Here is an 11,381-nt window from a genome sequence, read left to right as displayed (position 1 = left end):
TCCCATCCTCTAATGGCATACTTGGACCAATATCCATCAAGCCAAATTGGTGCACACACTCAATCTCAAAACACACCAACGTACATTCCTAATTAACTCATGCAATCAACACTATGTCACCCCAAAACCCAAACCAAACGACGTGAAAAAACATGTAACACACGAACCAAATCACATTTTACTCTTGTTAACATTAACGAATCAACTACACCTACAAAAATCTAATGTAACAAGCATGGGTTAAAAAAAACAATACTGCAGCGATCATTACTCTTGTTTTGGTCGGAACTAAAAGTTGATGTTTCATTTCATGTATTGTATTGTCTCCTTTGAAAACCAAAGCATTGACCAAAAGCAGTACGTACCGGCAAAAAAAAAAAAAAAAAAAACCGGAAACTTACTTAGCCGGTATACCACTGCCAAAAAAGGACCAACAACAATATGTTAAAATTTTATTATAAAGTTATTATACACATTTATAGTTACAGAGAGAGAAAAACAACTTTATTATAAATAATGATCATCCTCTAAAATTGGGTCTGAAATGTTCCCTCACACGTCTCCTTCTATCTTCTTCTCCACTTTAAAAAAAAAAAATATCCGTCTCACTCTCTCGCCGCCGGTAACATTTCCCGGCGACAAAACTTCTCTACTCTCACCATTCCTCCATCGTAATCTCTAAATTCTTCTCCATTCTCTTCTTCCTCCCGATCATCTCGAGCTCTTCGTGAGAGATTATGTGATTATGTAATCGTTGTTGCTGTAGAAGACGATCTCTAACAACTGATTCCTTCATCATCACCTTCGCTAGATTTGTAATTTTCAGAGCTTGAGATGTTGGATCTTAACCTCAACGCTGATTCTCCCGAGTCGACTCAGTACGGTGGTGACTCATACTTAGATCGGCAGACATCAGACAACTCCGCCGGGAATCGAGTGGAAGAGTCCGGTACATCGACGTCGTCAGTTATCAATGCCGATGGAGACGAAGACTCTTGCTCTACTCGAGCTTTCACTCTCAGTTTCGATATTTTAAAAGTCGGAAGTAGTAGCGGCGGAGACGAAAGCCCCGCCGCTTCAGCTTCCGTTACTAAAGAGTTTTTTCCGGTGAGTGGAGACTGTGGACATCTACGAGATGTTGAAGGATCATCAAGCTCTAGAAACTGGATAGATCTTTCTTTTGACCGTATTGGTGACGGAGAAACGAAATTGGTAACTCCGGTTCCGACTCCGGCTCCGGTTCCGGCTCAGGTTAAAAAGAGTCGGAGAGGACCAAGGTCTAGAAGTTCACAGTATAGAGGAGTTACTTTTTATAGAAGAACTGGTCGATGGGAGTCACATATTTGGTAAGTTTTTTTTTTTTGTTGTTGATGATAATACAAGTTTCTCGATTTAGTAATTTTTATCAGTGAGATTGATTCAATTTTTTTTTGTTTTGTAGGGATTGTGGGAAACAAGTTTATTTAGGTAAATTACAATTTTTGTTAAAATTTTGATGATTAAGATTATTGATTCATGGTTGTTGATTTATATAGGTGGTTTCGACACTGCTCATGCTGCAGCTAGGTAATTTTTGGATTATTATAGATAAAAGTTTTGTTTTCGGAATTGTTAAGGTTTGGATTTTGATTAGTGTTTGTGTTTTTGTAGAGCTTATGATCGAGCTGCTATTAAATTTAGAGGTGTTGATGCTGATATCAACTTTACTCTTGGTGATTATGAGGAAGATATGAAACAGGTTTTTGGATATAAGTCTTTTGTTTTGGTTATATGATTGTTTTGAGTAGTTTTTTTTTTAACTGTGTTATCTTCTTGTTTAGGTACAAAACTTGAGTAAGGAAGAGTTTGTGCATATACTGCGTAGACAGAGCACGGGGTTTTCGCGGGGGAGTTCGAAGTATCGAGGGGTTACGTTACACAAATGTGGTAGATGGGAAGCTAGGATGGGGCAGTTTCTTGGTAAAAAGTGAGCAATTTTGTTCTTTAATATGAACTTTTTGATTTTAGAAAGGGTATGAAACTAGGAATGGTGTCTAAGTAGTGGTTAGGTGATTAAGATGCTTGAATTGCAGGTATATTTATCTTGGGCTGTTCGACAGCGAAGTAGAAGCTGCAAGGTTCCTTAATGATCATTGTTTGATAGAAACCTTTAGTAGAACTTCACTTTGTTTTTATCAAAGCCAACATGAAGTTTCTTTCTTTCTAAACATTTTCTTGACAACAGGGCTTATGACAAGGCTGCAATCAACACTAATGGTAGAGAAGCAGTCACGAACTTCGAGATGAGTTCATACCAAAATGAGATTAACTCTGAGAGCAATAACTCTGAGATTGACCTCAACTTGGGAATCTCTTTATCGACCGGTAATGCGCCAAAGCAAAATGGGAGGCTCTTTCACTTCCCTTCTAATACTTATGAAACTCAGCGTGGAGTTAGCTTGAGGGTAACTAACTTTCAAATACCAATCTCTCATGAATTCAAAACGTACGTTTCTTATCGTCTTTTAAACAAACTGCAGATAGATAACGAATACATGGGAAAGCCGGTGAATACACCTCTTCCTTATGGATCCTCGGATCATCGCCTTTACTGGAACGGAGCATGCCCGAGTTATAATAATCCCGCCGAGGTAAAAACATAGAATCAAAGTGAAACAACACAATGTAGTCGCAAGACAATGAAACAATGTTTGTTTTTTCAGGGAAGAGCAACAGAAAAGAGAAGTGAAGCTGAAGGGATGATGAGTAACTGGGGATGGCAGAGACCGGGGCAAACAAGCGCCGTGAGACCGCAGCCACCGGGACCACAACCACCACCATTGTTCTCAGTTGCAGCAGCATCATCAGGATTCTCACATTTCCGGCCACAACCTCCCAATGACAATGCAACACGTGGTTACTTTTATCCACACCCTTAACTTGTAAGGGGACATATGAGAGTTTTTTTACCATCTCTCTCTCTCTCAACACTCTAGTCCCCTTTCAAAAATGTCATTTGGGTTTTAGATTTTTCACATACAATGATCAATTTTTCCAAATTCAGATGAGAAAATGTGTTTTTTTTTACATCAAAATTTGGTTTGTTGAGAAAAAACTTTATCAACTAAATGGTAAAAAAAATGTGTATGTTTGTGGTAAATTTTAAATCTTCTCAAAATGTCTTTACCTAATAAGGTTTGTTTATGTGAAAATATGTTTTTTTGGTAAGAGGACTCTTGAAATTTGGAAGGTACAATTTGTAACAAAAAATAAAATATGAGGATGAAGTTTTGTCGTTTTATGTGAAGGTTTGATAGTATAAGATATTTTGATTAAAATAACACTGTTGAAAAGAACAGTAAAGAGAGATAGTGATAGGTTTTGGCTGCCTCTTCGGAACCCCGAAACGATTTGGCAAAAACATTACATTCTTATTTGTATACATATTCGGATATAGTGCCAAATCTAAATGCTTATTCTATAGTCACGTGTGAAATGTATTGTACTTAACTATTCAGTGAGTCATGCATAATATGGTTTAAACTTTTGGAATAGATTAGATGCTCTGTATTTTCTAAACTATATCAACTAAACAAATAATTAGGAAATATTTTTAGTCAAATGGTTAACGGTAAGTCATTAAACCGAAACGTCCACAAATGACGAAGATCCTAGGATATTTGTAAAAATTTAGTACTTTTTAAAAACAAGGACGAAACATTCGAACTACTTTTTTTTGGGCTACGTTGGTTTTTTGTTATATAGTCAACAAAAAACTTAAAGAAAATGGTGTAGTTGTTATGCCAATTGTCAAGCTAAAAGAAAAATAAGAGATTCCCGATCTTCTGTTCTGTCAAATCAAATCTCTAAGTCTATCTACCGTTCCGGGTAATGTAATAATATTCAGTAAAGATGTCATGTCTTAAAGAAACTAAATTTATTATTCATAATATTCCAAAAATGGCCCTTTCCTATGACTCGTATCCTATGCCTTTACCAGTAATCTAAAAGCTCACATGTTTCCTTCTTTAAACATATCATTATCCTTCTTTTTAAGAATATATTAAGAATACCATTATCTTCAATCGACAATTTTCTGAACACAAAAATACTTTTATGATGAAATGTAATCATCTGATTTACAATATCATTAAAAGTATTGTAGATTTTTTAAAGGCATGCAAGATCATTAGTAATTCACGTGGGTTCGGCTATGTTTTGGCTAAAATGGCTATGTTTAATGTTAGTATAAAAAATCATCTTAATGGCAAAAATACCCGAAGGAAACGTATACCATCCACAACAAGCGGATCAACCAAATTATTTGGCGATATCAATATGTGTAATTTAGTGTAGACAAATTATATATATTACCCAATATACTACTTTCAATTATTATGGGTTCGGATTAGATTTAGAAGTGTTTGATCCAAATCTTACAAAAATATGTAAGGCTTAGTCAAACAGCTCAAAAAGATAAAAAAAAAAAAAAAAACAAGTAATTGTTTAAGCTTGAGTGTAATTTTACCTCAAAGAAACAAATTTCTAAGGGATTAAAACAAAATTATAGATCTATATTTTTATTTTTCCTATAGACGTGAATTGTGGACATGACAGAATCTGACCCAGATTGTATTTAACGTTATCTACGCTCAAGCAAATTGGGGCCAACTAAAAAGATATGGTATAGTTCCTATCAAATTAAATACGATGAGTAATGAATATTTTCTGACCACACCAAATACTTAATACATTGATAGAAAAAACTTATAAAATTGCGTAGGGTATATGATAGTCAAACAGGAACAAGGCAACAAATGCATAAAAGCAAAATAAATACGAATGATGACCTACATTGTCGGAGAGAATCCTTAATATAAACAATTGTATTTTTTTAGTGGCACAAAATGAGACAACGTGAGACGATTGTTAAAACATATTGGGTCCAATCCTTAAAAACATTATGTAATTTATTATTAGTATGTAACAGAATCAAAAGAGGTGTCTCTCTGCAAATTCATAAATATCTGCATTAAACTATATACGATTTTGTTTGGTGTAATAGAATAGTACTAAGTAACCCATCTTACTTTGTTTACTATTCATATCTTTTTGTCAGAACACAAAAGCACATTTAGAGTTATTAAAATAGTGATTATCTTTTCTTTATTGGTAGAAACCATGTTAATTAGTCAACTAATGATTTTTTAAATACAAGTTGTATACTTTTGGTGTTGTGATTTTGATATGGAAGCTAAAAGAAGATAGATCTTATGTTAACCTCGAAAATCCATATTTGACATACTTCAAAACCAAGAGTAAATGTTATAGAATTGCATAAACGAATAAAAAACCTTCCTAAAGCTTTTTTTACACCAACTTTACTACTAAGTAACCAGAAGAAAAGATTTAAGGCCGAGGTGATTTAAGCACGGCTCCTAGACCAAACCGATGATGGTTCCTATCAGTCAGTCCAAAGGCAAACCAAGCTCACAGATTCCGCAGACGGTGTTTACATCCTGAACGTCCCATTGTAACCAGGGATCCAATTAGTCGAACCAACAAGTCTCTCATTTTGAAGTCTGTTTCGAGTTTGGATCTCGTTACTCATCAACCCATTCCAGTGACCATTAGGCAAGGCCATATTTCTAGTCAGTAAGTTATTGCCTTGAGATTGATCTATAAACCTTGGTGCCATTCCCAAAGAATCAGTGAATCTACAGTTTTGATGCGAAGACAAAGGGTTCTGCATAGACAAAGGGTTCTGCATTACCGCTTGTTGTTGTTGTTGTTGGAGCTTTGCCGCGCTTCCATACATGTTTGTGTTTCCTTGAAAGTTTGATCTGAAATCTAGGCTTGCATTCTCAAAGCCTTGACCAACGGCCAAAATGGCAGGATCCATGTATTGAACATCCCTCACATTTTCAATCGGAAGTGACTGCTGATAGTGATTACCGTACGCAATTGAATCAGAAAAACGAGAGTTTCCTACAAGTAACGAGAACAAATAGTTAATATATCTAGAGATAGGTGGCAGCAACATATGCGATTCATCATGAGATCCCAAGAAACTTTAAAGATATATAAACTACCTGAAAAGCCATCAATCATCTGATGGTCTCTCCCATTTGAGGAGAAGCCTGGAGGAGGAGGTCGACTTGGAGTTGGAACTGAAAAGCCAGGTGGTGCTGAAACCGGACATCTTGGAACAGCTACAAGACAAAAAAACAAAGGATTGATTAAGATTACACAAATGCTCCATAATCCCAATAATATGTAGGCACTATGGCTTCATCACACAAATGCTCCAAAACACGCCAAAGTCAATATCCCGGAAGTATAATATTTCCATAACCAAGAAACACATTAACTCAAAACAGTGGAAATATGCCGAACATAAAGCCATCTATTCATTTTCAGCACCTAACATACCAATACGCCTAAGCCGCACTAGATGTTATAAACATTATTATTGCCCGGCACTAGATAGATAGTGTTTGAAATTTATAACCATCAACCAGACAGAACCAGTTTGGTGCAGTATAAGTAAACATGGACAAAGAAGGCTAGAAGATAAAGGTAAGGACAAGAAATCAACACTCACAAGTAGGTTTATAGGATGAGGGCAAAGTGGAGCTTTCCGTGACGTAGTCTAGTCCCCTGCGATAACAAGATGAAAGACCATTATAGGTCCCAAACATACCCATATTAGGACTCTGTCGTTCTGAAGAATTCTGGTAGAAGTCATTGCCACGTGACATCTGGTTAGAGGCGTTGTAAGAATCAAAAGCTTGATCCTTTGGTTCCTCTTGCCTGGCAAAAGAAAACCGGGATTGATTATCCTCAACTTTACTGGAACTGGCTAGCTTAAGAGACCTGGCCTCTTCGTCACTTTCCCCAAATGGATTTGCATAGTTATGAGGTGAAGTTAAGTATTCATCAAGATCTAAAGACATTATATTTGCAATTATCCTGTCATCTATTTCACTTGGGCTTTCATGGGAGTCAACGAAACAATTTTCAATTGGCTGTGTGTCCCTTGCTTTGTCTGGAACCAAAATAGAATGGTTAAGACTGCCGTTTAACTGATTGGGCTCACTAAGTGGCATCTCGGTATATCCATTTGAGATGGGTGCTATATTACTTCCCCTGCTGTCAGAATAGGAAGATCCAAACACAGTCCTGGTTTCATCATGCTCAGCCTTATACTGGGATGAACAAGGCTGCATACAATTTGACGGGCGTAGGAAACCATTGGACTGACAGCTAAGAACTTCCGGATCCTTGAGTCTTTGTCTATAGAACAAAGATATATCATCCTCAGCTTCAAGATAATGACCTGTTCCCAATGGTGACATCAAAGAAGTACCTCTATTAACTTCTTCTCTCGAGACACCAACCTCATTTGCGTTAGTTCTACCAGACTTTTGTAATGGCTGAACTTCTCTAGGTTCATCGACACAACGCTGTAAATAGTCTTGGGACACCTCTGTAAGAGTTGGCTTTATGGAAGCATGATCAATATGTGATTTGTCAGATCTTGTTATTCCATGATAGCCATCCACAACACTATCTGCATCCACTGACACAACATTGCTGCATCCATTCTGTATTCTTCTGTTAATCATTTTGTTTCCATTAGACAGAGAAGTATGTTCTGGAAGGTCTGTGCAATCTGATGGCTCACTAATAGCTCTACTATTATCCACACTGGCAGAGACTACGTTCCTACTATTACTGATCTGGGTCTTATTAGATGAGGAAAGCTCAGGAAAATCAGTTTTCCCATCCAATAGGCTTTGTGGTTTCAAAACATTTCCACCTGCAGCCTCTAATGCTGGCTTCCTTAATTCATCACTACGAGAAGAGATCTGTGTAGGATTGATTGCAACCGCAGATGAAACTGTAGCAGATTTGTCTCTTAAGGGTTCCCTAGAAGACGGTGTATTCGGTACCGAAGAATGCATTCCCCTGAAAAACAAGTTAAGTTTCTCAGACAAAGCAATTAAAAAAAACATTATCATAAGAATTCAGTGTACCACATGGCTCCAGCAGGAAGAGTAACAGAGTGACTGTTGCTGTCATTTGGAGGAGAATTTTTCGCGGCACTATGTACATTCTGCAAAGGAAAAAAAAGGGCGAATAAGAAAGAAGTCAAAAGCAGAATTTATCACACATAAACGCATCTAGTCCTTCTCATAAAGTATAACGGCATGTGAATATGCTGAGAGCAGAAAAAATTCAGGAAGCTCCAAGAAGAGTTGGCAACTTACATTCAAAACAACTTTTGGAATAATTCTTGTGCTAGACTCATTATCAACATAATCATCAACTGGTGGAGGTAACATGCTCCCTGAACGCCGCACATAATGATCCCTCCAACCAGTAATATCTTGAACCATTTTCCTATTCAAACAGAACGGGAATCAGATAACCACCTAACGAGCACAACATATAGAGCAGAAGAAATTACTGATATAAAATCAAATCTCTCCTAGCTTCAAGAAAGGATGGGTGTTAAAACTTTCAAAGAAAACCAGCTAGTGAACAAGTTCACATCTGCATCCACAAAACATGAGCTAAATGCAATATTAATGTCAATTAAAGTATACTTCACTAACGGAGCCCAACATCAACATCAACGAAAAACAAGAATCAACCACAATCTATTTCATTTAACTAAAAGGCAGAGATTATTGAAATTAATTTACCTCATGTGCGCTGATATGGTCTCATCTTTTGAGAAACTATCCTCTTGGGCACCAATCTCATGCAAATAAAGGCATTCAGCATTGGAGCAAGGCTGAAACAAAAAGGCATCCACGAAACACAATTGGATTTGTATTTAAGTATATAGAGGGACCTAGTGAGCAAAAGCAAGTCAATATCTGCTTACCATGTTTCTCAACCACGCATGACAATATTTCATGGTTCCAAAACATGCCCTAACGACATCCAAAAATATATTAGAAATTGAACCACAGGCTACCATAACTATTTTTGAAAAAAAAAGAAAACATAACATACTTCAAATTTCTACCATCCAATATAAATCCATGTACTGATCGGATACATCGAATCGCTTCCTCCTCTTTGGAGTAAGTAATATATCTGGGAAATTCAATTTTAGACAAAAACGAAAATGTTAGCTCAATGAAGTTTGTTAAAAGCAAACATGTCAAATAGACCGCAGAAAGAAATGGGGTTGTGCTTAGCTATATGGACTCACAAATATTAGTTCATCAAGAACTAGATACAATCATTCGAATGTGTAAAGAAATACGGATACATACACACTGCAAGTATTGTTTGGAAATTGTTGGACAGCCCCAGCTGCAGTCCGAGACATTGCTACTTTGACGACTTTCCCATATTGACCAAAGTATTCTCTTCGCTGAAACATCTGCATACATAACAACCCAGATTAATGATATGAAAAAGGTTATCTCTTTTCAAAGCAAATGTGAGTGCCAAGGAGATAAGTTAAGGCTGTTTAAGTTACATCTTCATCTGCCAGGTCAAAAGGCAAGCTCATAACGTAAACCAAGTTTCTCTGAATAACTCTCACACCAGTTAGATCTTTCCTTCCCTCCGCAGGTTTAGGCTTCGCCTTCTGTGACTTTTTCCGGTCAATGTAAAATTCAGCAACCAACCTAGTGAATTATCAGAACAAGAAAAAGATAAGTTTTTACACGTTTCACAGAAACAAAAAAGGGTTTGTTTTCAGCTTCAGATCTACCTTTCACAGCTGACTGTCATCCCTACAATCTTTTCCTTATCATAACGGGTACGACATGCAGGACAACGACCCTCTGTCTTATCTTTCTCAGCCATCTCTATAATATGATGCCAACACCAAACACATATCTGCACAAAGTACATGTATTTACATAAAAAGGGTTTCTTATAGATCACCACAGTGGCACACTGAATAATTCAAACATAAATGAACAGGCAACAATATAAGGCTGGGTAATGTCAGCTTTAAACATCGATTATAAGAAAAGGTCCATTCACAAGATGCTTATAGACAATGTGGGACAACCTATAAAACAATTCGAAATCTGAGACTACACATCGTGGTCCTTTTCAAGCAGAAGACAACTCTCCACAGAGGCATGTGTTAATATATACAGCATACAGAATTAACAGAAGCTTAGATTCTTTGGTGCTTAAACTCAAAAGAATAGGGTGAGAAAAAACTCTGCCCATAGCAAATTGCAATACCCTTAATGAAACGTATCAACACCCAACGGTTTCAGACTATAAACAAGACCCCAAAACACACATTCTACTCAAACAGTGACAATAAACAAACAAGAGAGCCACATTGTGAGGAAAAGTGGTTGTAATGTATCAAACCTGATAACCACATTTGCAAGGTTTAAGATGTTGATCAGTCAAGTCCATCTCCTCAGTACATAGAGGACAAGTCTTTTCTCCTTTCTCATTCATCGTCACCTAATCATATATTTTAATTAAACAAATTATTAAACAATCATTAGAATCAGAACATAATCCACAATTCTCAATTATAAAAAAAAAAAAAACTACTGCAACTACACATTACTCCTTACTTTTTAAACAATGGAGAAACAACTTCTAATCAAAACCAGAAACCAGTGAAGACAAATCTCAAACTAAATTAAACTCGCAAAAACAAAAAGAAACAATTTTAACCAATCAACTCTCAAAAAGCTTGAATTGTGATAAAGATTATTACTTTGACCACTCCAAAATTCCGACGAATGACAACGAAAAGGTTAAAGAATCAGGCTAAGAACTCAAAAGAAAGTAGAAATCTTTAACCTTTACAGAGAATTTGGTGGAGAAATTGAAAGTCGTAACCTTTGGAATCAACGAACAAAAACCCTAATCCGTACGTTAGGGTTTGAGAAAAGACGGTTTGGAGAATTAGCTTGGAGAGATAAGAGAGGGAGATTGAAGAAGAGAGTATCGGTTTTTGAGGAAGGAGAAGAGATTTTCAGAGAGAATCGAAGGAAGAAGAGGATTTGCGAAGAGACGAGGAGAAAAAAAAAAACTGTGGCTAAACCTTTTGTTCTGCCAATGGCTGGTGTTTTTTCAAAGATGTCAAATTCAATTTTTTTTGTCAATTAATATAGTTAAATAATAATTATTATACCTAATTTATTTTTCATTTTCATGTTCTTTTTTTTTGTTTTGACGGCAAGTTATTTTTTCATGTTAAAAGTACATTTATCTCATGCGACCAGTTACTTTCTAGGTATTCTAAAACCTATTTTTCTTATTATTTCGGATTATTCTGGTTTATTTATTTTGGATAATTGGTAATTAGTGATGGTTAAAAAGTTAAAACACTTTAGTCCGGTTTATTAACGGTTTTTGGTTTATTAATTTAATTTCAAACACTTAGTCCGGTT

At 36.2% G+C, this 11,381-nt stretch overlaps 2 protein-coding genes across 8 annotated transcripts; one reads left to right on the top strand and one right to left on the bottom strand.

Annotated features, from left to right (window-relative positions):
• The first annotated feature begins 461 nt into the window (after positions 1–461).
• Positions 462–3,430, top strand: RAP2.7. 6 transcript variants are annotated; one of them, NM_001202696.2, is made up of 9 exons: positions 462–1,346; positions 1,442–1,467; positions 1,536–1,566; positions 1,651–1,738; positions 1,821–1,966; positions 2,073–2,117; positions 2,225–2,444; positions 2,520–2,630; positions 2,703–3,430. In NM_001202696.2, exons 1-9 carry the CDS (start codon positions 835–837, stop codon positions 2,916–2,918), a joined length of 1,395 nt encoding a protein of 464 aa, NP_001189625.1. In that variant the 5' UTR covers positions 462–834; the 3' UTR covers positions 2,919–3,430. The 6 variants fall into 6 exon arrangements, with proteins under 6 accessions (NP_001189625.1, NP_565674.1, NP_001323947.1 ...); NM_128415.5 differs by lacking the exon at positions 2,073–2,117; NM_001336169.1 differs by having other exon boundaries at positions 2,073–2,444.
• Positions 3,431–5,212: 1,782 nt separating this feature from the next.
• On the bottom strand, positions 5,213–11,067 carry AT2G28540 (RNA binding (RRM/RBD/RNP motifs) family protein). Of its 2 annotated transcripts, NM_128414.3 has the most exons (14): positions 10,789–11,003; positions 10,342–10,440; positions 9,719–9,846; positions 9,482–9,632; positions 9,273–9,382; positions 9,007–9,090; positions 8,876–8,924; positions 8,691–8,782; positions 8,253–8,385; positions 8,019–8,098; positions 6,584–7,950; positions 6,072–6,191; positions 5,753–5,967; positions 5,258–5,666 (listed from the first exon to the last, which is right to left on the bottom strand). In NM_128414.3, exons 2-14 carry the CDS (start codon positions 10,432–10,434, stop codon positions 5,640–5,642), a joined length of 2,649 nt encoding a protein of 882 aa, NP_180421.3. In that variant the 5' UTR covers positions 10,435–10,440; positions 10,789–11,003; the 3' UTR covers positions 5,258–5,639. The 2 variants fall into 2 exon arrangements, with proteins under 2 accessions (NP_001031437.2, NP_180421.3); NM_001036360.3 differs by having other exon boundaries at positions 5,213–5,967; positions 10,789–11,067.
• Between the last annotated feature and the right edge of the window lie 314 nt (positions 11,068–11,381).

Source organism: Arabidopsis thaliana, chromosome 2 (assembly GCF_000001735.4).
Source record: "Arabidopsis thaliana chromosome 2, partial sequence".
Lineage (NCBI taxonomy): Eukaryota > Viridiplantae > Streptophyta > Magnoliopsida > Brassicales > Brassicaceae > Arabidopsis > Arabidopsis thaliana.
The sequence above is the reverse complement of the archived record's forward strand: the minus strand, read 5'-3'. Positions and strand labels throughout refer to the sequence as shown.